The sequence below is a fragment of the Dermochelys coriacea genome, chromosome 1 (assembly GCF_009764565.3).
Source record: "Dermochelys coriacea isolate rDerCor1 chromosome 1, rDerCor1.pri.v4, whole genome shotgun sequence".
Classification (NCBI taxonomy): Eukaryota; Metazoa; Chordata; order Testudines; family Dermochelyidae; genus Dermochelys; species Dermochelys coriacea.
This window is the reverse complement of record NC_050068.2, coordinates 197,913,113-197,940,313: the sequence shown is the minus strand read 5'-3', so window position 1 is coordinate 197,940,313 and position 27,201 is coordinate 197,913,113. Positions and strand designations below refer to the sequence as shown.

The following is a 27,201-nucleotide window of genomic DNA, read 5'->3' as shown; positions in this document are numbered from 1 at the left end:
TCAGAGGGATGCAGGGTTAAGCAAAGACACAAAATCAACAGAATTATGTAATAGAAGGTCTGCTAGATTCATGGTGAATGTGTACAGTCAACCTTCTCCTCCTCCAATGTCTTAAACATTCCCCCAGTAGGAAGGGTTGGGGTTCTCAATAGGGTTTTGAGGCAGAGACCTTGAATGAAAAACAAACTTTTCCTAGCTTCCTTTTCTTGTAATCTTTAGTTGTTATAGGTAATGGTAGACAAAGAGTTTTGTAAGAGTTTTGTTTTTTAAGTTGGTGTCCCTTTGAACACCAGACCACAGAATTTAAGGGAATTTAATCGCTTTTTTTGGGATGTTTTCCCCACCATTATATGCACTTCTCTCACACCCCCCAAAAAAGAATGTAGGTTTCTAGACCAATTCTGCTCCTCCAGAATGGACAGAAAGGAACATTTTTTTGTTAGGGCATGAAACTAGAAGGACTAACATCTTAATTAACAGTGTATATTCCCTTATTTAACTGAATCTTGCTTTAAAGCATAGGGTGTTTACTGAAACATGAGCATAACAAACAGCTACAGTAATAACTAATTTCTCAGATCTAAACCATTTAATTACTCATAGATTGAAAGATGCACCTAAGGTTAGAGAAATTTAACTGAAGAAAAAAATTTACATATAGTAGCTTTGAATTAAAAGTTTTAAAGGAGTTACTGTGTATTCCACCACATTTACAGAAATAGAACCAAGAGTTCTATCATGTGCTCCAAAGTTTCACTCTTAAATATTAACTTAACAACTTCATTTCAAGTACATACACAGAAAAGTACCCACCTTCTAAACATTCCTTCTTATTATCTAGTTTCTCATACGCCTTTGCACGTCTGAAGAGAGCTTTCACATATTTAGGATTAAGCTCAACTGCCTTTGTGCAATCTTGTGACACTTCTTTCCATTTTTGCTGCAGGTATAAGAACAGCCTAGTTAAAAAGGTACTGCTCATTCAAAGGGCATTATAATAATAGCTAATTTCTCTTCATTTCAGAGTCCCAGCCAAGTAATTATAGCTGTAAGTCTTATGATGCTGGTGCCTCCTCCTGGTTTCCAGCTACTTCTGCATGTTTTTCAATTAGTCACCTAGGACCAGAAGCTGTGGGAGCCACTAACAGAAGAGGACAAGAATACGGGAAAGGAATTTCCAGGGAAGAAGGGAACCAAGCTGTTAGGCAGCATATGTCGGAGAAGACAATGAAATGGCAGGAAAGCATGTGCAAAGGAGCAGAAGACTAGAACACAGGGACACAACAGATGGGAAGGAAAGATGAAATCATGAGCAAAAGCATACCATGAGATTAACTTTTTGAAGGAGTTACTTCACAGGGATGTTATGCAATAGCAAACAGAAGTAGAGGTGGTCCTCAAAAATCTCTATTAAGGTGTGGTCTACATTACAAAAAATAAGAACTCCCAAATGAGGTCTCATTCTTTACCACCTGTAAAATCAATATTAAACCCACACTGGCGCTTTAAAATAATCAGAAAAGAGGAAACTCACCCATAACCAGTCACTGGGGTAGAACTGTTTATAAAAATGTTTCTCAAATGAAACTGTTTTATAATTACAAAGTCAAACAAGTGGTGTTAAGAAAAAAAACAAACCATATTTATTCCTTCTCTAAACTTCCACACCAAATTCACTCAGTTTTCAAGGCGAGACTTTTGTAACTGCCAGAGCCCAAGTCTCTACCGGGTACTTTAAAATACAAAGCTGACTTCCACATACAGAAGGCCAGTTCTTAAGCAGCAGGACTAGTGTTTGTCTTCCTCTCCCAAGGCCTATAAGACAGACTAGAGCAAGTCAACAGAAATTAACTGTTAATTATATCTTGAATATTTGGGGTCGGGATGGAATTTCCCTTCAGGTCAGATTGGTTAAGACCCTGGATTTGTTGTTTTTTGGTAGGTTTTGCGTGCGTCTTCTTCTGCAGCATGTGGCATGGGTCACTTGCTGGTTTAAACTAAAGTAAATGGTGGATTCTCTTTAACTTGAAATCTTTAAATCATGATTTGAGAACTTCAGCATCTCAGTCAGAGTTTATGGGTCTATTACAAGTGGGGGTGGGTGACCTGTCCAAGCTCTGTGGCCTGCAATATGCAGGAAGTCAGATTAGATGATCACAGTGGTCCCTTCTGGCCTTAAAGTCTATGAGTTGGGGGCTAGTGAAAATTGAGGGTACAGGTGATGGGATTCTGCTTTCTACATGCAAGAAGGAAGGCAGCACTATTCTGGCACGTGCTGGAGTTGGGGAGGCCAACGGAAGAAGACATAGCACTTTTCGGAGTACAAACGGACTTTAAAGTTCAAGCATCATACCAGTTGTTCATATGCAGCAGCTCTGTTCTGGTAGAAAGTAGAAAGGTCCATGTTTTTCTCAGGGGGGCATAAACTGATAGCCTCTGTGTAGCACTGAATGGCTTGCTCATATTTTCCTGCTTTAAAATACTTGTTGCCTTTGTTCTTTGCTGCTTGGGCTCTATCAAGAGGGCTCTGAAAAAAAAAAAAAAAAAACAAAGTGACTGGTCAGCCACACTTAGCCCTCAGAGTACAAATAAGAAGAGCTACAGAGTGAGTAATAAATAAATGTGGGGGGCTGACTCCCAACTGTGTCTCTGAACATCCTCCTTTGTGGTTTTCAGGAAGGGCATAATGCAGCCATCTTTTGCAAGAACATAAGATGGTAGAACCGCTTCTAAATGGACTTCCTGACACACCATCAACAACCAACATGTTTGTTCTTTATAAAGCTAGGCAGGGTTTTGGGTTGTTTTTTTTTTGCAGGGGGAGGAGGGTGTTTAGGCCACATGACTGATAAGCTACAGAAAAACAAGGAAATTGGTTTGTAAAACCTATATCTGTAGTTTAAATGATAGCATCAATGTGAAAAAAACAGAACAGCCTCAAAACAGCTGAAGAAGGAAATCTGTTCCTTAGTAAAGTGCATACATTTCATTCACCTGTGCTGAATCAATGGTACGTCAAATACATGTTGACAAAAAATATGCTGTGAAAAGTCCTATTAACCAGGAGAAGCAAAACCTGTTTAGGAAAGCAAAGTTTAATTGCTTTCTGCACACTGGACAAGCTATTAACCTCTTGAGAGCTTCAAGTGACCTGTTCATTCAACCTCAGGCTGAAAATGAGAACTGGCCTAACACCCTCTGTTGTTTATGGCTGAAGAAAGAGAGATGGCCTTCCCAAGATGGCCTGCTTCCTTACTATATTCCCCCTCTGGCTCTGCTCTGCCTGTTGCATCACACACACTTTGGAAGAACGCCACATAGCCAATTAGGTATATCATCTCTCCAAAACACAGAATAAAGTGCCCCTGCCATTCCATGTTCACAAGGAGCCTGAGGTGGAGGCCAGTCTTTGTTTCAGTCTCATATCACGTATGCCAGATAGAAACCAGCCCAGAATTTGATACAGTTAAAAAGGACAGCATCAACAACCCATACTGCTGACTTTCCCCTCCTACTACTGTTGTTACAATTAACACTTAGATCTGGTCTACACTTAAATTTAGGCTGACACAGTTACAGCATTCAGGAGTGTGAAAAATTGACAACCCTGAGCACCTAGCTAGGCCAACCTAACCCCTGGAGTCGACGTAGCTAAGTTGATAGAAGAATGCTTCTGTCAGCCTTACTACTATTGCATGTGGAGGTGGAGTTCCTACAACAGCAGAAAAACCCCATCCGTTGCTATAGTCTGTGTCAACCTATAGGGTTACAGCAGCATAGCTATGCCGCTCTAGCAGCCAGAGTGTAGACATGGCCTTAGACAACTTTAATACGCTAAAATAAAAAAGTTCTTTCATTTTAATGCATGGACAACAGTTAAGCTAGTCAGTTCCCCTTGTTGTTTGTGTGCATCTTTCACCACAATATGAAAATATTTTCAGTAATGGAAAAAAATATTTGTAAAACTGCAAAAATATGGGCATGGAGGCCTCGGGGCAACTGTAGCACTGATGCTACTCTCAACTTTTTTAAAATTGACTAAAGAAAAGGAGTACTTGTGGCACCTTAGAGACTAACAAATTTATTTGAGCATAAGCTTTCGTGAGCTACAGCTCACTTCATCGGATACATTTGGTGGAAAACACAGAGAACATGAAACAATGGGTTTTATCATACACACTGTAAGGAGAGTGATCACTTAAGATGAGCCATCACCAGCAGCAGGGGGGGAAAGGAGGAAAACCTTTCATGGTGACAAGCAAGGTAGGCTATTTCCAGCAGTTAACAAGAACATCTGAGGAACAGTGGGGGGTGGGGTGGGGGGGAGAAATAACATGAGGAAATAGTTTTACTTTGTGTAATGACTCATCCATTCCCAGTCTCTATTCAAGCCTAAATTAATTGTATCCAGTTTGCAAAATTAATTCCAATTCAGCAGTCTCTCGCTGGAGTCTGTTTTTGAAGGTTTTTTTTTTTGCTGAAGTACAGCCACCCTCAGGTCTGTAATTGAGTGACCAGAGAGACTGAAGTGTTCTCCAACTGGTTTTTGAATGTTATAATTCTTGACGTCTGATTTGTGTCCATTCATTCTTTTACGTAGAGACTGTCCAGTTTGACCAATGTACATGGCAGAGGGACATTGCTGGCACATGATGGCATATATCACATTGGTAGATGCGCAGGTGAACGAGCCTCTGATAGTGTGTGGCTGATGTGATTAGGCCCTATGATGGTGTCCCCTGAATAGATATGTGGACAGAGTTGGCAACGGGCTTTGTTGCAAGGATAGGTTCTTGGGTTAGTGGTTCTGTTGTGTGGTTGCTGGTGAGTATTTGCTTCAGATTGGGGGGCTGTCTGTAAGCAAGGACTGGCCTATCTCCCAAGATCTGTGAGAGTGATGGGTCATCCTTCAGGATAGGTTGTAGATCCTTGATGATGCGTTGTGTGGACTGGTCCAGGCTGAGGTTGATGGTGGGATGGACATCTGGGGACAATGTATACCTTCAAATCAGCGGCACTGCGATGGGTACCCACATGGCCCCACAGTATGCCAACATTTTTATGGCTGACTTAGAACAACGCTTCCTCAGCTCTCGTCCCCTAATGCCCCTACTCTACTTGCGCTACATTGATGACATCTTCATCATCTGGACCCATGGAAAAGAAGCCCTTGAGGAATTCCACCAGGATTTCAACAATTTCCATCCCACCATCAACCTCAGCCTGGACCAGTCCACACAAGAGATCCACTTCCTGGACACTATGGTGCTAATACGCGATGGTCACATAAACACCACCCTATATCGGAAACCTACTGACTGCTTTTCCTACCTACATGCCTCTAGCTTTCATCCAGATCATACCACACGATCCATTGTCTACAGCCAAGCTCTACGATATAACAGCATTTGCTCCAACCCCTCAGACAGAGACAAACACCTACAAGGTCTCTATCATGCATTCTTACAACTACAATACCCACCTGCTGAAGTGAAGAAACAGATTGACAGAGCCAGAAGAGTACCCAGAAGTCACCTACTACAGGACAGGCCCAACCAAGAAAATAACAGAACGCCACTAGCCATCACCTTCAGCCCCCAACTAAAACCTCTCCAACGCATCATCAAGGATCTACAACCTATCCTGAAGGACGACCCATCACTCTCACACATCTTGGGAGACAGACCAGTCCTTGCTTACAGACAGCCCCCCAATCTGAAGCAAATACTCACCAGCAACCACACACCACACAACAGAACCACTAACCCAGGAACCTATCCTTGCAACAAAGCCCACTGCCAACTCTGTCCACATATCTATTCAGGGGACACCATCATAGGGCCTAATCACATCAGCCACACTATCAGAGGCTCGTTCACCTGCGCATCTACCAATGTGATATATGCCATCATGTACCGCCAGCAATGCCCCTCTGCCATGTACATTGGTCAAACTGGACAGTCTCTACGTAAAAGAATAAATGGACACAAATCAGACGTCAAGAATTATAACATTCAAAAACCAGTTGGAGAACACTTCAGTCTCTCCGGTCACTCGATTACAGACCTGAGGGTGGCTATCCTTCAACAAAAAAAACTTCATAAACAGACTCCAGCGAGAGACTGCTGAATTGGAATTAATTTTGCAAACTGGATACAATTAACTTAAGCTTGAATAGAGACTGGGAATGGATGAGTCATTACACAAAGTAAAACTATTTCCCCATGTTATTTCTCCCCCCCACCCCACTGTTCCTCAGATGTTCTTGTTAACTGCTGGAAATAGCCTACCTTGCTTGTCACCATGAAAGGTTTTCCTCTTTTCCCCCCCCTGCTGCTGGTGATGGCTCATCTTAAGTGATCACTCTCCTTACAGTAAAAAGGAAAGGAGTACTTGTGGCACCTTAGAGACTAACAAATTTATTAGAGCGTAAGCTTTCGTGAGCTACAGCATCCGATGAAGTGAGCTGTAGCTCACGAAAGCTTATGCTCTAATAAAATTTGTTAGTCTCTAAGGTGCCACAAGTACTCCTTTTCTTTTTGCAAATACAGACTAACATGGCTGCTACTCTGAAACCTTTTAAATTGACTATATCTCAAACTGATAGGGCACAATGATTAATAAGTGAAATAAAAACCATAGGTTAAGACACAAAGACTATCACAACTTATTTATTTAAAACCTATCCTTTTGGCTAGATACATGGAGGTTTGAGATCCTTTGACAAGTCACCTTAATTTACCTTCATACTGCAAGGAAGAGAACTTTGAATTTCATGATTTTGTTTTTAAAAGGAGGATTTACATCCAAGCATAACCCTCTTTTGATGTACCTTTGTGAATATTTAATTATAGGCACATGCATACATGAAAGCATATATGTTTCTGCTAGAGTAAAAAAAATAGTTCTATCTAAACATATCAAAATGATTACATTTGGTTAGTTTGAAAGTTAAACTGAACATCAGCCTAATCTGTTACTCATATAAGTGTGAACTTTCTTTCAGATGCAACTCCCAATAACTGTTTTTAGGTTTTACCATTGTTCAAACTGACAGGCATAGAAAAATATTACTGTAAGTACACAGAAAACGTAAGTAACAAAAACAGAACAATGTCATTCACGTAGTCTCTGTAGAGATCATCACTTATCTCTTAAACCCACTAACAGCATGCAGGACACTTCTGTATTGATTTCTGATTAAGTCTCTCCAATTGCCATGATATATTTGATAGCTTATAAAGAAAAAGAGTGCAGTTCCACAGAAGATTTTTTTCCCCGTGAGTTATTCTCAGTAAAACAGGCAACATTGCACAATGACTTTGACAGCTTCCCACTCTGCACGGCTTATATTTTATTAAAATTACATTCAAAAGATAATACCAATCTATTTTTACACTTGAAAATAAAGAGTAGACCACTGTCTTCAAACTCTTTGGAGATAGTTGACATATAATACATTGGACTAAACAGTCATTTGGCCTGCACTCTGTAAAATGCCAGTGTTATATGTCTTGATCCCAAATAATGATTTGTCTGATGTTTTACTTTGGCAGGGATTCCTAAATAAGTGTTTGAAAAAGCAGGACCCCAGTTTCTTCATAATTAGAGAAGAAACATTTGAGGTAATACTGAGTTGTGACAGCACCTGTTACCAAGTTTTATTTCCATGGGGTTTATAACTCCCATAAAAATGGACTGGGCCAAACTCTGCCATGAGGACAATTTCTCCTGGATAGAGAGATGGATTTACAATACAAATAGTAGAAGGGTCCAAAATACCGCTTTGTACTACTATTGCAAATTGTGATAGGAATTGTTTTGTAAATTTTAACCATCAAATCTATTGTACACTTTTGGAAAGTGCTTTTGGGAAACTAAAGAGAAAAGAGAAATTTAAAACATTAAAAATTGCACTTTATTCTGCATGCAGTTCTCCCTGACACCCCCCCCCAAAAACGCAAAAGGTTATAGAGCTTTAGTCTATAAAAATGGGTAAACAGAACTAATAGGACAAAAGCCTACTTTAAAAGTACCTTTACATTTGTCTACTGAGTTTATTACTTTATAACAAAGTAAACAGAAGTTAGACTGTTAAATGTTTCAAATGTTAACTTGTGCCAAGAAGTATATTCTTTTGAGTGCATATTTTAATGAGTTATATGCACATACTACCAGAAGGATAGTTTACACATTAATAGTATCTCATCCCCAAATCCTTCATATGCTATGTGAGTCTGGGAACTAAAGGGGAATGGGGAGGCTGAAACTGGTTGAACAAGGAGACTAGGATGAGGAGCTGTGGGGAGGAGAGAGACTTGGACTGGATGTACAAAGAGACTGAGATGGGAAGCCTCAGGAGTGGAGACTGGGACTGGGTAGGCAAGAAGAACAGGACCAGGAATTCAGAAGTAAAATCAATAGTGCCAGAAGAGACAATTTTGCTTCTCAGAAATGTGAACTGGCCCACATGGGTGTTAACTCTGCAACTTAAAGAAGTCAATTAAAATGATTGGCGAAATAGTTAATGCTAACATTTAAGTATATCCAGCAAATATACGGTAATAAACAGACAAGATAACAAACAAGCACATATGCACTTAAAGCTGGGATAAAATCTGTCAGGAATGTATTCCATATAGGAAGCCAAAACAGGGTCGGTTAAACAAAAAATTGCTCTGAGGACCTGTTTTAAAATGTTAAAAACTCAAATTGTATGACAAAATTTATTTGAAAATTAATTCTTTACTCATAAACTAAGTGCGGTAAGTTGGAGGATACATTGTTATTTACATGTGGCAAAGATTTTTATTCTCTGCTTTATGTGAAAATCTTAACACAACCTTAACCATGGAGCAGCGAGGCAGTCTTTATAACAAGACTAAATGAAGTTCATAATCCATGTACTACCAATATATGTTATAGAAAGATCCAGTGTTTGAATCATGCCATAAACTCTTCTGCAGTAATTTGTAGGAGAAGGGAGGGAAACACATGTAAAATCCTGAAATTCAAAACTTAAAGTACATTCACAGCTTCTCTAAACATCTTTAAAGGATGTTCTTTCATTTTGGTAAATAACCACTTTCCTTGAATGAAGAACTAGATATTTCAAAGATCTGATTTTTGCAGAGTGTAATTTAAGGGTTTGTTGTTGTTTAAACAGTTTATCTAATGCTTTTTATTTTTAGTTTTCATTTGATTTAGTTGTCCATGGATAGATTTAGCAGAGCACATGCAAACAGCCAGAAAACCACCAGTAATCTGTGCTATTACACTCCCACTAATGAATAACTTTGTGGAACACAATAATTTACTTCTCTACACTTAAACACAAACTGGTTTTGGCTGCTGTCCCACCAGAAAGATTAGTTTTACAGTTGCTTCTTACTACTAAGCCTTCCTCTCTCCTCCCCAAACCCAACTAGCATTATGATCAGCTTTTCTAGAGGTTTCTACAAACCTAAAGCAAAAAACAGTTACACTGTCTGAATATGAAAAGGCAGTACTTAGGTAAAACACTTACTGGGTACTAATAGTAATACAAAGGAAAGATTCTTGAGCCAATCACTGGCATCATAGCGTAGCACCACCTTCACCACAAAAATTCATGAGGATTGTTTGAACTATAGGATTATTTTCAACACACTGACAGAGTGCAGACTAGGGATGTAAAAGGTTAATCAGTTAGTATTAGGCTTACAGTTAATCAGACCTTAACTGTTAACCCCGGTGGCCGGCCTGCCAGAGCAGCCCCAGCTTCATCGGACTGGCCAGCCAGAGAGACCCCAGCCCCGGCTGGGGCAGCAGCAACCCAGCCACGGTGGGCCAGATGGACTGGAGTTACTTTTGGCTCAACAGAAGGACTGAATCTAGAATGAAGCTGTTCTGATGCAACAAAATAATTTAACTATTTCAACATGTTATGGTCCAAATATGCACCAAATTAAAGCAATCTTGAACTTTGTGAGCAATTGTGTTATGATTAATCCGCACCTCAATTTACCACAGATTCTAAAAGAGGAACAATGATAACTGCAATAGTACACAGAGCTCCTTATGTCTGAGGTTTAACTAGCTTCAGAATGGTAGCTGTGTTAGTCTGTATCATCAAAAACAACGAGGAGTCCTTGTGGCACCTTAGAGACTAACAAATTTATAAACTTTCATGGGCTAGAATACACTTCACTGGATGCATGGAGTGAAAATACAGGAGCAGGTATAAATACATGAATTGATTGGGGGTTGCTTTACCAAGTGTGAGTTCAGTCTAACGAGTTAAATCAATTAACAGCAGGATACCAAGGGAGGAAAAATAATTTCTGAAGTGGTAAGAGAGTGGCCCATTACAGACAGTTGACAAGAAGATGTGAACAACAGTAGGGAGAAATCAGTATTGGGGAAATTAAATTTAGGTTTTGTAATGACCCAACCACTCCCAGTTTCTATTCAGGCCTAATCTGATGGTATTTGATAGCATCTTCAAAGTAACCTGTCCGAGGAGAAATATGAACTGGTAAACAGAAGGGCAGACTAAGCCTGATCTATGCTAGGAAATTAAGTTGGTATAACTACGTCGCTCAGGGGTGTGAGAAATCCTCCGTTAACCTAGTTACCGCCTCTCAGAGAGGTGGATTACCTACGCCGACGGGAGAACCTATTCTGACGAGAGGGATTCTCTTGTCGGTGTAGGTACTCCACCTCCCTGAGAGGTAGTAGCTAGGTTGACTGAAGAATTCTTCCATGGACCTAGCACTGTCTATGCCAGAAGTCACCATAGCTATGTCTCTCAGGGGTGTGAATTTTTCACACCCCTGAGAGCTGAACCTAGGTCAATTTAAGTTCCCAGTGTAGATCAACCCTAAAACAGGGCAGACACCAGACCTTTGTTTACAAGAAAATGAGATGACACTTCAGAAAATAACTGGGTTTTCAAATGAACAAAAAGGAATATGAAAGAACGCAACATGCAAGAATGTATGAGATCTAGATCAGTGGTTCTCAAGACACTTGGTACATGAACTCATCTAGATATTTGCCTAGTTTTACAACAGGCTACTGAAAAAGCACTAGCGAAGACGGTACAAGCTAAAATTTCATACACACGATGACTTTATAGTGCTCTATACACTGAAATGAGAGCACAATTTTTATTCCAATTGATTTATTTTATAATTATATGATAAAAATGAGAAAATAAGCAATTTCTCAGTAAAAGTGTGCTGACACTTTTCTATTTTTATAACTGATTTTGTAAGCAAGTAGTTTTTAAGTAAGGTGAAATTTAGGGTATGCAAGACAAACCAGACTCTTGAAAGAGGTACAGTAGTCTGGAATGGTTGAGAATCACTGATCTAGATTACACCAAATTACACAACAAGCTTCTGCCACCCATAAGCATACATTGCCCATTTCGACTCTATAAATATACTACAGATTCTAATTTGTACATTTGGGATTAAACCTGGACTGATTTCAAAGACAAATCCATGATACAAGAAAAAGGAATTACAGTATTTCCAATCATTAATTTTTCAGTGAAATTAAAGGCTTGTACATTTAAAGCTTTTTAAAAGATTATGCTACCTCACATGGGTGGTAGTCAACCTGTACAATTCAATGCTGCAAGAAGCTAGTGAGTGCAATACTGTGGTGGCTGCAGGTAAAAGTGATATTGTTACATTTATGACAAAAACATGTATAGCTGTCAAGCTAAGTGTAGCAAAATCTTATGCTTCATAAGCTATTTTTCCACCAGGATCTCAGTAGAAATTCCAGAAAAGCAGCAGCACGGCCAGTCTATTGCTGGCACCACGCTGTGTGTTGATGGACTATGATCATATCTGGGTAGGGCAAATACAATTAACTTTACTCTACCTCTTCTGCAATTTACCAAATGGTTTCAGTTTCAGGATCTTTTCCCATTACTTTGCAAGGACACCCTTCAAGGAACTATGGATCACGTAGTCGATCAAAACATACATTTAAAAACATGTACAGCTCCAGCACTAAGAAATTTCTTTAGCAGAGGTATCTGACAAAGAAAGCTTGGCATTCTAAAGAGAATCTAACACTTGCAAATTGGGAGATGCTCAGTATTTTCATAGAATCATCATAGGGTTAGAAGGGACTGCAAGGGTCATCTAGTCTAACCCCATAATCCCCATATTTTCCATATACAAAAGATTTAACTCCTACTTCAAGTAAAAGAGTCAACACAACAATAGCTGCAGAGCCATTGTAGGCCCCCCATATTTAGATGACAAGTGGATTTGAAAACAGTTTTAGACATCAACACTTGGATTCATGTTATCTGTGTTCATCATCAAGTGGGTTTGCCATTTAAAGTTTTGACATCCAAGACTTTAAATCACTAAATATATTTGTCAATTATATCATCAGATCAGTAATCAAAAGACTCTATGACAAACACTGCACCAAACGCATTTGTCAATTAGATTGACATTTGTGCTAAAGTGGTCAGCAGTGAAATAGTTGTCATTTAACTAAAATCTAAGGATGGGTTTGACAACCCACTCAGATAATGGGGCAATTCACAACTCAAAAGTATTTTTCCATTGTCTGCACACCTAGGAGATCAATAGTGTCTTGGTTTGAACTTCTATATTTTAATTTTTTTTTCGTAACAAAGAGCTAGAAATAGTTTTTTTCTAAATGAAGGCTTAAGATCTACACTAGGGGAACTTTTATACTGATATAACTGCATCTACACTGGTGCTTTTACCAGCATAACTATGTTAGAGAAAACCCCACATTATCAACCAACATAGCTATCATGGCAAAGTTTTCTAATGCAGACCTGCCTTCAGCTGCTGGAGAGTCCTTTTGATGATGAAAATATTCTACAACAATCACAATGTAAACAAAAACAGTTATGGCTAATGTAAATAAATCAAAATTTAACACTAAGAAACTTACAAACTAGTCCACATCTTACATTTTGCTATAATTTAGAAGTCAATTTTCAAATGTGAAAATTCAGGAATTTACTAGAGAAATAAAAAAAAGTGCAATTTAAAAAAAAGATCACAACCAACCAACTCACTGATTTACTTGAAAATTCTCAACGTGTATTTTGCACACAGTCAATGTAAGTTTGGAGATCCTACCTACTCATGCATATAGATTTAATCTTTGCTTTGAATGCAAATCTCAATAACTGACTATGGCTCTGATATGCCGGCTTTATATTTAAAGTTTTTGCTCCTGATCCTACGCTCATTTCTACTCTGTTCTACCCAGCACTTCAGAATAAGATGAGTCCCCAAACCAGAGTCAACAGCTATAATTTCCCTTTGAATCTTAGTCTCAGAAGAAATTTGGATGTACATATTTATGGACCAATAATGTAATTCCAGATCCAATTACTTGTAGATAATGCATACTGCATGATGGGATTCTCCCAATCACACTCATATTCCTTCTCAAAACTGATTTATCAGCACTGGGAAGCAGCCAAATTAGTGTTTCATAACAAGCCACTCTAAAGACCAAATAAGTAAAGGAAACATGAATAACTAAACAAGCAAAGGGATCCTGAAAACTAAAAGTTGACCATTTAAATTAATAAACTAAACATGAAAGCTAGCTGTACACTGATACTAGGTAACAGTGCCAAGTTAAGGCAGGATGATGCAGACTAGCTATGCCCGTCTCAGAACCACTCAACCCACTCTCACCCCAGGCAAGAACATAAAGACCGCCATACCAGACTAGACACAGTGGTCCACCACCAAAATAAGGGGCCAAGTCTCTTCTTGCACCAGTGTAAACTCACTGCTTTCAGCGTGTTACTCCGCACTGACACCAGTGCGAAAAAGGCTAAATCCACAGTACAAATTACTTCAGTATAAATTACATCACTTGGGGTTGTGAATAATCCACACCCCTGAGCAATGTGAGTTGTTACAACCTAAGCACCAGTGTGGACAGTGTTGTGTCAGTGAAAGAGCTTCTCCCACCGACAAAGCTACCGCCTCTCGAAGAAGCAGGAGTTACTGTGGCTACAGCACTTACAGCAGCACAGCTGACCTGATTCAGCTGTGACGCTGTAGCACTTGTGGTGGAGATGCTCTAAAGAGACGTTGGGAAATGGTTTAATAACTCCTGCCTCTGCGATAGCTAAAATGCTGTCTACACCAGCACTTAGGTCATGTAACTTAGGCCTTGCCTACACTATGAGGGAAGATTGATCTAAGTAATGCAACTTCAGCTATGTAAATAATGTAGCTGAAGTCCACGTACTTAGATCTACTTACGGCAGGGTCCACACTACGCGATGTCGACTGGAGACTCTCTCCCGTCGACTCCCCTTCCGCTTCAAGTGGAAAACAGGAGTGGCTGGGAGAGCAACTGGCAGTCGATTTAGTGGGTCTATCGACCGCAGATGCATTGGTGAGTGCAGACAAGGCCTTACATCACTCAGGCGTATGAATTATTCACATCCCTGAACCACGTAAATTATACCGAAGTAATCTATGGTGAAGACAAGGTCTAAACCGATGGGAGAGCTCTCTAGCCTGCGCTCAGTGTCTTTACCAGAAGCTACTACAGAACAAAGTCGCTCCCTCACCCCACCCCGGGGGGCAGGCGTCAGGCAGGTGCCGACAGACAGGTGGACACGCGGACTCGCCCATTCGCCCCCTCAGGCCACGCGCTTCGCTCTGCCAAAAAAACACGAGCGTAAAAACCGGTCCCAGGAGCGAGGCCAACACCCAGGGCGGCTCCTCAACCCGCCCGGGCTGCTCGGCGGAGAGCGGGATTGGGCGCCGCGGAACCCGCGGGGGGAACCGGGACTGCGACCCCGGCCCGGCCCCGAGACACGCCCCCCCCGCTCACCATCTCTTCGTGCCCGGGCCCGTCGGGCTGGCTGCCCCCGGGGGCGGCGGGGCCCGGGCTGGCTCTTCCCTCCGGCGTCTTCCTCTCGCTCGGACCCTTCCCGCGCGCCGGGCGCCGCCGCCGACCCCACAGGTAGAGGGCGCCGGCCCCGAGCAGCAGCGGCGCCCCCAGCAGCAGCGCCACCTGCCAGCGCGGCAGCCCCGAGCCGGAGCCGGAGCCGGAACCGCCGCCGCCGCCGCCTCCCCCCGCTGCTGCAGCGACCTCCACGGGCTTCGAGGCGGCCATGATCCCCGCTCCGCTCGCAGCGCCAGCTGGGGGGATGGAGGGAGCAGAGCGAGGGGTCACCGGAAACCCGCGGCATGCCGGGAAGGGGTCAAGGGGAAGCACTTCCGTGCGCCGCGCGGCCGGGCTCGCCCGCAGACAAAGGCCGGCGGCGCCACCTGCCGGCGGAGAGGGGTAAGTGCAGCGGTTCCCTCCGAGGAGCTCAGCGTGGAGAGCAGGGAACCCGCGGCTCCGTCTAGCACGGGTGCATCCTACAGGGGAAGGCGGATCCTCCCATCCCAGTTAATGCACCAAGGCAGGGTGAGACCACAAGCTGCTGGGCGTGGCTGCTAACCCAGTGTGGCTAGCTCCAGCTGTTCCAAAATTAGAGTCTGGCCCCCAAACTCAGGAGGTTTTCTTAAAAACAATGAGTGCTGGGTCCTGTTCATTTGCCTTCTGTCTTTTGAGCCTTTAGGGTTCACGTTTCCAAGCTACTCTGCGCAGCCCTGAGCACTAGAAACTGACTGGATTGTTGTTGTTGTTGTTTTTAAATGAAAGCCGAGCTTCTCCTGAAATCACATGACTCCAGGAGCTGGGGCTTTCAGGCAAATCCCAAATATCACAAGATGTGTGATAAAAATGACAAGAACTGCCAACCTTTGCAATGAGACTTCGATTGTATTGGAATAGATCCTGAAAGGTGCTGAGCGATTCTCACTCCTATTGAAGTCAAAGGGGCCATTTTTCACATCCTTAATTTTAACTCATATGGGGTCAATGGGGCTGTTTAATGATAAAACTTAAGCATATGAGGTAACCCCAAATATTAAAACAAATCATGATTCAGTTATCAAAATTCATAGGATTGTCTTAAACAACAATAAATTGTGGTGGGGGGGATATTATTTGCCTTCTAACTTTTGAGCCTTTATGATACACTCTGATCCCATTTTCAAACTATCTACAACCGTAGAGGATGGAAACTCACTTTTTCTTTAAATAAAAGCTGTGATTCTACTGTATTTATAGAATGTTATATGGGAGGTTCAGCCCTAATTTACGTCACTGGTGTGAGGTCCATCAGGAACCAGACACCATTGAAGGATCAGAGGTCTGAAAGTCTACTCTGCCATGCCCTCTCCCCAACCCCAAATACAACCAGCCCTGCCACACCCCTCCTTCTTCTTACGGCTGGGCCATGGCTGGCATAGGAGACAGTTCTGGGATCTCCACCAGCTTTACACTAGCAGAGAGTTCCCTCATGAGGGAATTCTCCACTGGCCTTACCAGGTATTTTATGGCAACTTTGCACTGCTTACCTAGCACAAAGACGTTTTAGCAAACTGGAGAAGCTGGCCCTCCAATTTGTGCTCAGAGAAATCACTTACAAAAATTGTTCCTAGCTTTTCAGCAGCCCCTTCCCCAACTAGTTCCTATCTCCAAACAACAGAAAGAGAAGGAAAATTAATCTATTTTTTTTTGCATGGCACCTTCTGTGACATACTGTATCCCCTGTACCCACCTATTCAACATTGTTATATGATTATGATATGTTTTGTACAAAGTATGCCTTGTGAGGTATCATTTGGAAAGTTATAATCTGTTGAGCATTATTATCCTGTTGAAATGCATGTATCCTCATTGTATATGAAGTTATGAGATGTTGCTATATGTTGGTTACTGAAATAGGTTGAGAGTCTGGGAAATGCCCACAGATTAGCTCTTCAGAGATAACAAAAGAGTGACCAACATGCAGCCAGGTGTTAAGCGACCATCACCAGCTATTCTCGAGCAGTGGAGTTGTAAACAAAGACAGTTGCTCGAGCATGTACACTATCGGGGCAGCCTAATCCCATGACACAGCATAGATTTTTCTAGCACCTGGAGAAAAGTATAAATGAGGGACAGTGATATCGCTTTCTCCTCCCCCATCTCTATACCTAGAAGCAAGATTGTTTGGAAGATAAAGAGATGTCTCCTTGAACTTGGGGGAAGGGATGGACCTAACTAGAAAGCTGTCTAGTTAATATGAACTGTGAACTGAAAACTGCCGGCAACATCCAGTAAGGTGAGAAAAACTGTTTGAAATCTTGCTTAGCCTGATAAAGTTTAGGATTTAGAATGCATGTTTATTGTTTATTTTTTATCTAACGAAGTCTGATCTTTATGCCTACCACTTCTAATCACTTAAACTCTATCTTTTTTTAGTTAATAAACTTATTTTGATGTTTAGTCTAAACTAGTGAGTTTGCTTTAAGTGCTTGGGGGATCTGCTCAGATTACAGAGGCTGGGGCATGTCCAGTACCCTTTGAAGAAGTAGCAAACTAATAAATGGGCTTACATTGATCTGGGGTGTAAGGCTGGGGTTGTGGGAATTTGCTGGTGTTTCCCTATATACAGTTCATGAGTGGCTTGGGAGAGCCTTTATGCAACTTAGCTGGGTATGCCTCTGCACACTGATGGCTGAGTGAACAGAGCCTGGAGGGGTTTGCAGTTCACTGGCATGGCAGTGTAAGAGACAGTCTGGGCAGGAGAATTAAAGCGGACACAGGGGTTCTACAGTCTGGATTGCACTCCAGGGTATGTCACACCTTCCCCTGAGAAAGGTGCCTTTGGTGCTGCCATTGACTTGAAAGGAGCACTCACCTGAAAAGAAAAGTTTGTTGCTGATGCTGTTGATTCTGCATGTTCGGTGAAAGAACTCAATGGAGGGAGAAAATGGGGTTTGATTGTTACTGCTTCTTTCTTGTCTAAAGCATTCAATGGAGGAAGAAAAACCTTTGTGGTCGAGGAGGAGGAGAAAAAGAAGGAAGAAGCTTCCTTGTCTGGAGCTCTTAATGGAGGGAGGGGAGCAGATGCCATAGACGATGATGATGCCAGTGATTGCTTGCTTGACAGTCTCAGAGGAGGAAGAGGACTATTGGTGATGGATGATGATGGTACTTCCCTGCTTGGAGGTCTGACTGGAGGGAGTGGAAAGTTTGCTGTTGCTGCCTCCACTTGCTTACCTGGAGCACTCACCTAAGGGCAAATAGAAAAGTGTGTCTGTTATTATTTTTTGCTCAGCTGTACTAAGCATTTTGCACCCTGCAGGTAACTTGTTGGCTTTCTTTATAGGTGGGAGAGAAATGAGCTATTTAAAGAACTTTGATCATCATTGCAAACAAAAGTGCCAACGATTACAAAGATCAAAGTATCACGTATCAGAGGAGTAGCCGTGTTAGTCTGCTGTAAAAAAGGCAACAAGTCCTGTAGCACCTGATAGACTAACAGTCGTATTGGAGCATAAGCTTTTCTGGGTGAATACCCACTTCTTCAGATGCATGTAGTGGAAATTTCCAGAGGCAGGTATAAATATGCAAGCAGGAATTAGGCTAGGGATAACAAGGTTAGTTCAGTCAGGGAGGATGAGGCCCTCTTCTAGCAGTTGAGGTGTGAACACCAAGGGAGGAGAATCTGCTTTTATAGTTGGCTAACCATTCACAGTCTTTGTTTAATCCTGAGCTGATGGTGTCAAATTTGCAAATGAACTGAAGCTCAGCAGTTTCTCTTTGAAGTTTGGTCCTGAAGTTTTTTTGCTGCAGGATGGCTACCTTTAAATCTGCTATTGTGTGTCCAAAAAAATCAAAGTATGTTAAGATTGCAAAGTGAAACACTTGAAAGTCAGGTGACACCAAAACGAAGGTTGCACATGCAACCGTTATTCTGCTCCCTTGAGCTGATGTGCTATGACACTTATTAACATGATCACCATGATAGGGTATTTATTACCCCTCTCTGTTTTTTCCCTGACCAGGTTGCAGTAACCACTATTTCTTTTCTTCTCCATTCTTTTCTTTCCTACCACAATGTTGGTCAACATACTCGTGTTCTGTCTTTCCCTTAGTGATTCTGTAGACAAGAAAACTGACTGGACTCTCACTGAAAAGGAGTCAGTTCCCCTTTAGAAGCTGGCACTAAACACCTTGAACCAAGTATGCACTGGCATATAGCCATAAAACAATATTAGTTGCCAACTCATGGTGTGCGTGAGCAGCACAGAATTCGCCCTTTACCTCCCCGCTCCCCAGTACATGCAGAGAGATCCCTGTGGTAGGCAGAGGAGGATTTAGACTGATTTCTCCCTCCTCATAATGAGAAAAGCAGATGCCTGAGACAGAGATGCCAAAGGTTGGCTGTGCTTAAGAGAGAGTTTACAGACCCAAAGAGTGGGATTCAAGACCAAAGAGTGAGACTTCCCAGGTGGTTTGTTAGGTCATTGCTTAAGACAGGGGCTCTCATCTTTGGTCCTTGGCAACATCCAATTATCCAGGTTTTTAATTCAACCAGCACTTAATAGTTTGTTTTAAAATGTACACAGCTTAATATTGCATATGAAACACTTCAAATGTCCTAGTTCATATTAGTCTAGAGCACGTGAGAATTCTATATGCAATGCAAACCAGTGGCTTTAATAAAAACAATTACTCACTGGTTGGAGCAAAAACCTGGATGGTTGGAGATCCCTGAGGACCAGAACTAATAACCTCTGGTTTAGGCACAAAGTCAGTGGACAGAACAAGAGATATATTCAAAAATAAACTGTTTTTATATAAACATAACAAAAAAGAAAACATAATTTTGCATATCACCTTGTCTTAGTGATCATCCATTTGGAAAACTCTTTACAATACAAATATTATTTGGTTTATATATTATTGCTCATATTATATTTACAGGAAACTAAAATAATCAGATTCCAAAATAAATTAATTAAAATAAAACACAACCAAACAACACATTAAATTAATGTAAAAATAAATAAAATAATTAAATTTAATTTAATTAATTTGAAGCTAACAAACCATAGAAAAAGGTCTCAGATTCCACATTTCTTTTAATATCTAATTTGGTGTCACATTTTATTCATGTGCTTTGTTATATAGTATGTAGCCCCTTTTGCTATTTTTATAACTTCTTTTGGTAGCTCAAACTTGAAATGTGGCTCATGATTTGCCAGCTTTACTTGGATAATAGAAGACAGTGTCCGGTCTAGTCCAAGATTTGGTCTGCATGGTGTCTTATTCTTTTGAACAAGACTGAACCCACTCCCGCATTTGAGTGGAGTAAAATTAAGATGTCTAGCAACCCTGGACAGTAATGGGAAATTGAGAAGACCACTAGTGCTTTTGACATTTCTAAGATATGCCCATACAGTTTCCATCCTGCATTGCACAGTAGCATTATCTGGGTCAGTCTATAGTGTTGCCTCATCCCATACACCAGCGGTCTCCAACCTTTTTACACACAAGATCACTTTTTAATTTAAGATGAACCAGGATCTCTCGTGCCCCTTCCCCGAGGCCCCGCCCACTACATTCCCCCTCCCTCCATCGCTCGCTGTCCCCCACCCTCACTCACTTTCACCAGACAAGGGCAGGGAGTTGGGGTGAGGGAGGGGTGCAGGCTCTTGTCTGGGGTTGAGAGGTTCAGAGTGTGGAAAGGGGCTCCGGGCTGAGCCTGGGGCAGCAGTGTGGGTTCTGGGAGTGAGTTTGGGTGCAGGAGAGGGCTCTGGGCTGGGGCAGGAGATTGAAGTGCGGGAGAGGGTGAGGGGTGTGGGCTCTGGGAGGGAGTTTGGATGCAGGAGCGGGCTCCGGGCTGGGGCAGGGGATTAGGGTGTGGGAGGGGGTGAGGGGTGTGGGCTCTGAGAGGGAGTTTGGGTGCAGGAGGGGGCTCCAGGCTGGGGCAGAGTGTTGGGGTGAGGGAGGGGGGAGGGGTGCAGGAGAGGGCTCTGGGCTGGGCAGGGGATTGGGATGCAGGGGGGGAGGGGTGTGGGCTCTGGGAGGGAGTTTGGGTGCAGGAGGGGCTCCAGGCTGGGGTGCAGGAGGGGTGTGAGGTGTTGGCTCCAGCCGGGAGGCGCTTACCACAGGGAGCTCCTGGTCAGCAGTGCAGTGCGGCTATGGCAGGCTCCCTGCCTGCCCTGGCCCCGCACCACTCCCGGAAGCATCTGGCATATCTCTGCGGCCCCTGGGGGGGCGGAGGCAGCCACACACACTGCCATTACCCCCACTCCCCAGCACAGACTCTGTAGCTCCCATTGGCTGGGAACTGCGGCCAATGGGAGCTGAGGGGACGGTGCTTGTGGGCGCGGGCAGCGCGCGGAGACCTTTCCCCAGGGCCGCTAACACGGAGACCTCCCCCTGGGGAACACAAGCACCACCCCTGCATTGGCCACAGTTCCCGCCAAATGGGAGTTTCAGAGTCGTCGCTGCGGGGGGTGCGGGGGCAGCAGCAGGGCGTGCAGCTGTCTCCCCCCCTTTCCCCTGGGGCCACAGAGACATGCCGGCTGCTTCCAGGAGTGGCATGGGGCCAGGGGAGGCAGGGAGTCTGCCATAGTCCCACAGCACCACCAGACTTTTAGCACCAGAAATCAAGATCAACTGGCAGAGGCTCCAGGAACAACCAGTTGATAGCGATCTACCAGTTGCTGAGCACTGCCGTACACGCTGAGGGATATCTGATTTCTGCAGCAACTGGTAATCAACAAACTCCTGTTACAACTTCTCTATCTCAGGTGGAGAGAGACTGAACATGAGCTGCTATCTGCCAACAAAGTGCTCAACATATTTAGAAGTGCAGTTTTCCTTCATATCTAAGTTCAGAAATGCTGCCATCTTTAACATTTCATCATTCAAAGATAGCTTCTCCCATGCATACTTGGCACTGGCATAGAATGCTCTGGCTGCACAAAATAATTTCTATTTTGCAATTTGGGGTGCCATTTCAGATTTTGACATGGGGGCACAACTTTAACCGTTATTCGTGGGGCTACTTAGACACTTGAAAACTATTTTTTTGGCAGATAACTTAGCAATTAGCTGACAGGAGCACTGTATCTAATTCGTATATACAAGAAAGAAAATTAAATAAATATTAGACCCACTCAGCTCTAATACTAACATGTTCTGACATCTTGTGGTAAGTCACTTAAGGGACACTGGTTAGGTTTAAAATTTTAATGTAGATTCTTACTTTGTTACTAATTCTGCAGAGAGAGAGACCCCATCAGGACTCCTGGGTTCTATCCCAGCTCTGGGAGGGGAGTGGGGTCTAGTGGGACACAGTGGGGGGAAGATACATCCAGGTTCTATATAAGAACATCAGAATGGCCATACTGGGTAAAACCAGTGGTGTATCTAGCCCAGTATCCTTTCTTCCAACAGTGGCCAATACCAGGTGCTTCACAGGGAATGAACAGAACAGGGCAATCATCAAGTGATTCATCCCCTGTCACCCACTCCCAGCTTCTGGCAAACAGAGGGTAGGGACATACAAAACATGGTGTTGGATCCTTGCTCACCCTAGCTAATAGTCATTGATGGACCTGTCCTCATATCTAGTTCATATCTAGTTCATATGTAGTTCTTATTGGAACCCTGTTATAGTTTTGGCTTCGACAACATCCCCTGGCAAAGAGTCTCACCAGTTGACTGTGAAGAAATGCTTTCTTTTGTTTGTTTTAAATCTGCTGCCTATTAATTTCATTGGGTGACCCCTAGCTGTTGTGTTCTGTGAAGGAGTACATAACACTTCCTTATTTACTTTCTCCACACTAGTCATGATTTTATAGACCTCAACCATATCCCCCCTTAGTCATCTCTTTTCCAAAGTCCCAGTCTTTTTAATCTCTCCTCATACGGAAGGTGTTCCAAACCCTTAATCATTTCTGTTTCCCTTCTCTGTACCTTTTCCAATTCCAATATATCTTTTTTAAGCAGGGGCAACCAGATCTGCACATAGTATTCAAGATGTGGGCGTATCATGGATGTATATAGAGGCAATATGATATTTTCTTATTATCTAACCCTTTCCTAATGATTCCCAACAGTCTGTTAGCTTTTTTGACTGCCGCAAAAAACAGATGTTTTCAGAGAACTATCCACAATTATTCCAAGATCTCTTTCTTGATGTGTAACATCTAATTTAGACCCCCATCATTTTATATGTCTATTTGGGATTATGTTTTGCCATGTGCTTTATTTTGTATTTATCAGCATTGAATTTCATCTGCCATTTTTGGCCAGTCACGCAGTTTTGTGAGATACCTTTGTAGCTCTTCACAGTCTGCTTTGGACTTAACTATCCTGAGTAATTTTGTATCATCTGCAAATTTTGCAACCTCACTGTTTACCAGATCATTTATTAATATGTTGGACAGCATTGGTCCCAGTACAGACCCCTGGGGGACACCACTATTTACCTCTCTCCATTCTCATCATTTATTCCTACCCTTTGTTTCCTATCTTGTAACTGGAATGCCTGGCAATGCTTTCAGGATCATCTAAGGATCCTTAACTTAATTTAATGACAAGCCTTTTGTTATCTTAATCACCTGGCCTCTGTTTATAACAAACTCCCAAAGGCAGAAGCTGGGAGCAGCACAGAACTCATCACATATCACACTCAAGCTATGTTGCAGTTAAGAGCGCTGTCTGGGACCAGAGTGTGTGCTGTGAGCGGATCTCAGGTACGAAACTCGGGGGGGGGGGGGGCTAGAGCCTCCCCTGCCCCGGAAATGGCGCCCCTGTTTGCAAGAGGACTACTATCTTCCAACTTCTGTTTTGTGACCAAACCTACAAACAGACACGTGTCTCAAAGCTGATTGTCAGAATTAACAAAGTCTGCATCTGTAAATGAGACAGCATTTTTGATCACTTGTGCCTGAATAAACTTTCCGAGAAGTTTTCTCACAAAAGTAGAAAGCACCCCATCTACCATGTATATATAAGGATCTTCCCTCTGCAGAAACTTGTTAGTGGTGCTAAACACTGGGAGGACGGTAGGACCCTGATAAAAGAAAAAATAAACTTCTGTCATAGATCCCTGAAAGCAGGGGTGGCAGGTCTGTATGATTTTTGGTGGTGCCCAGAATGGGTCCAAGTCCCGCTCCCCCACACACACCTGCCTACGGCTCTGGGAGGAGTTTGGGTGCGGGAGAGGGTTTGGGGTGCAGGCTCTTGGAGGAAGTTTTGATGCGGGAGGGGTGCTGGCTCTGGGAGGGAATTTGGGTGCTGGGTATGGGCCCTGGGCTGGGACAGGGGGTTGGGGTGTCAGAGGGGATGTGGGAGGGGGTTTGGGTGCAGGCTCTGGGAAGGGTTTTGGGTGCTGGGTGCAGGCTATGGGAGGGAGTTTGGGTGCAGAAGAGGGTTTGGGGTGCGGGTTCTGGGAGGGAGTTTGGGTGCTGGGTGCAGGCTCTGAGCTTGGGCAGGGAGTTTGGGTGCAGGAGGAGATACGGGGTGCAGGCTCTAGGAGAGAGTTTGGCTGCACGAGGGGTGCGGGCTCTGGGAGAGAGTTTGGGTGCAGGCTCTGGGCTTGGGCAGGGGTTGGGGTGCAGGAGAGGGTGTGGGAGGGGGTTTGGGGTGCTGGGTGCTGGCTCTGGGAGGGAGTTTGGGTGCAGGAGGGAGTTTGGGGTGCAGGCTCTGGGAGAGAGTTTGAGTGCAGGAGGGGTGCAGGCTCTGGGAAGGGGTTTGGGTTCTGGGTGTGGGCTCTCGACTGGGAGAGAGGGTTGGTGTGTGAGAGGGGGTGCAGGGCGTGGGGCTGGGCCAGGGATGTGGAGTTTGGGTTGCAGCAAGCAGGCTGCCCCAGGGCTGGAGGACGCAGGGGACCAGAGAGGAGGACTCCCCCCCCACCACCCTCTCCCCGCTGACAGCAGCTAGCTCCCCCAGTCCCCCTGGCATGACACTCACCCCAGCCCCCAAAGCTGCTGGTCAGGAGGTCTAGCCAGGAAAAGCCCCCACCACTACCACCTTTGAGTCGACTCGGAGTCGCCTGCCAGGGAGATGGCAGCCATGCGCCTACTCCCTTCGTCCCTCTGCAGGCACAGCAGCCGCCTCAGCCTGCCCCCAGCACCGCTCCCTTGTAGCCGGCAGCGACTGCCAAGGGAGTGCAGCGCGGAGCTGCAGGGGGCAGCCACCCGCTGCCCAGGGCAGGCACAGATGCTCAGGGGGGGCGCAAGGGGGCAGCAGGAAGGGCCGGGGGACACTCCAGGGGAGGCTCAAGGGGGTGGCAGGCGGGGCCAGGGGAGAGACCCAGCCCCGAACACTAGTGGAGCCGGGCCCCCCCGGGGCCCTGAATTTACTGGAGCCCGGCCACCACGGGCCCATATAACTCGCTGCTCCTGCCTGAAAGCAAAACTTAAATCTCTTGAACCTTGTACAGCTATCGTCAACAGACAAAAAGTAGCTTTTGAGAGCTGCATACTGCTGCAACAATATGTTAGTAGCTGTTTCCAGGCTAAGCCATCGAGTATGAACATGCTTCAGACTCTGTCTGTTTTCAACATCACGGCTGTGACAGAACTCCACCAAGAATGACTGTTGTCATTTTGTTCTTTTGTCAAAGTAATGGTTGCAATCAATACATCCATCTTTAACATCAAATTCTGACACTTTAGAAAACTGTGTAGCACCAGTACAGCGATATTGTGGATGAGGTGGCATGGACATCCCATGAAATACACACATGGTAGCTCATGTGATGTCATTCTCCCATCAATTTTGGAAAAGATTTATTTTGCGGTTGCTGTTTGAATGCCAGTAGTGAGGCATAAGTCAAGTAACTGTGTTGTCACAAGATGTTTCTGGATATCAAAAATCCTCACAGTCAGTGGATTCATTTTTTCTAAGTTTTTGTCATATTAGAGCCATCAACAGAAAGAGAAAAGGCTTCAGTCTATATTTGTCTCACAAGAAACTCTTGGAAATAGGGAGTAATGGCACCATTCAACATACATGTTGACTCGGTTCTTACAGATGCATAATATTGGGCAATCCGGCTGTCAGAAAAGATATCTTTAACCAGGGGGCTCAGGTTGTCTGCAGTTGCAAAAGAAATAGTGTGCTGTGCAAGCAGAGTTGTAACTTTCATTTTTGCATGTGTCACCTAGGGAAAAAACATTTATATTTTGTACATAAAAAAGGTATAATCTACAAAAAATTGAATATTTTATCAAAGTTAATATCAAAATGGGAAATTAATAGACAAAATACATCCAAACAGTATAACCAGATTTTCACAAGCATATATGCTAATAATATGATACATATAGTGAGTGGATTTTTTATGTGATATAAGGATTGCAAATTTGTGTCTGGGTAACTTTGTCTGGGTAACATACGGTATTTTAATAATCCTGTTGCCATGGATAAAGGTATCAGTTTAATGAATTAATGAATATTTAACCCTCATCAGGACACATTGAAAGCCAAAAATCTTGGACCCAATAAAACTTAATTCATAAAAACAATCAAAACTTTTTGAAAGAACATTGCAAACAGAGTTTCTAACAAAGTACTAGGAATAAATAACTGTACTACCAAAAAACCCCAAGTCAGCAAGCAAATTATTTCTGGGGAACTCAAGTGCCCCGAAGAGAATTATTAATATTATTACTATTATTAACAACAACAATAATTAATAATAAATTAAAATAATTAATAATAAATCATAATTATTAAACATATTTGATGTACTTTATCAATGAGGCAATTCGCCACAGGTACAAAAGGAATTTGTAGGTGTGAACACACTGCTCTGCTATTTACGTATTTCGTTTTCCAGATGACGAGTTACATCTTTTTCTCCTTGATGGCCACAGGGCAGCTCTGGGGCAACACAGTGCACATTTAAAAAGAGAAGTCTTGCCTGTTACTGGGACAGTGAAGGGCCATGAATTTGTCCAGTGTGCTTTAAATTTTGAATTGTATTTTGCGGAACCTGAAAACTTTTGATCAAGTGCTGCTTGTTTTTTGGGTGAACTCATATTTTTTTGACTATCAAGTATTCACACACACAACCCTGCCACCGCCCTGGATAGCCTCCTCTCCTGTATACAACAAAGGCCAGTAGTCTCCAGGGTTACCACAGTACACAAGCTTGGAAAGCAGTTTTCCAAACACTAAACCCTGTGCCTGAGGCCCCGGATGTATTGTTGTCTCTTTCAGAGCCTGAGAAAAAATATTTTAAATCTTTATATATTTACTCAGAATGAGTGAGATAAGTTTAGGGAGGTATGTGAGATTGAGATAGCATGTTAATGAATG

General features: G+C 43.2%; 1 protein-coding gene and 1 long non-coding RNA gene across 2 annotated transcripts in view; both read right to left on the bottom strand.

The window, feature by feature from the left end:
* The window catches only part of TOMM70 (translocase of outer mitochondrial membrane 70), a 34,147-nt gene extending 18,745 nt beyond the window's left edge, over window positions 1–15,402 (bottom strand). Inside the window, exons 1-3 of the mRNA XM_038377651.2 lie at window positions 14,860–15,402; window positions 2,354–2,527; window positions 814–940 (exon numbers count right to left, since the gene is read on the bottom strand). Of these exons, the coding sequence (XP_038233579.1) occupies window positions 814–940; window positions 2,354–2,527; window positions 14,860–15,144 (586 nt within the window). The 5' untranslated portion in view covers window positions 15,145–15,402. The remainder of the gene's footprint in view (window positions 1–813; window positions 941–2,353; window positions 2,528–14,859) is intronic.
* On the bottom strand, window positions 3,522–9,513 carry LOC122459428. Its single transcript, XR_006280130.1, has 3 exons — window positions 8,116–9,513; window positions 6,569–6,576; window positions 3,522–3,535 (listed from the first exon to the last, which is right to left on the bottom strand). It is a non-coding gene; the product is annotated as an uncharacterized LOC122459428 (long non-coding RNA).
* Window positions 15,403–27,201: the final 11,799 nt, after the last annotated feature.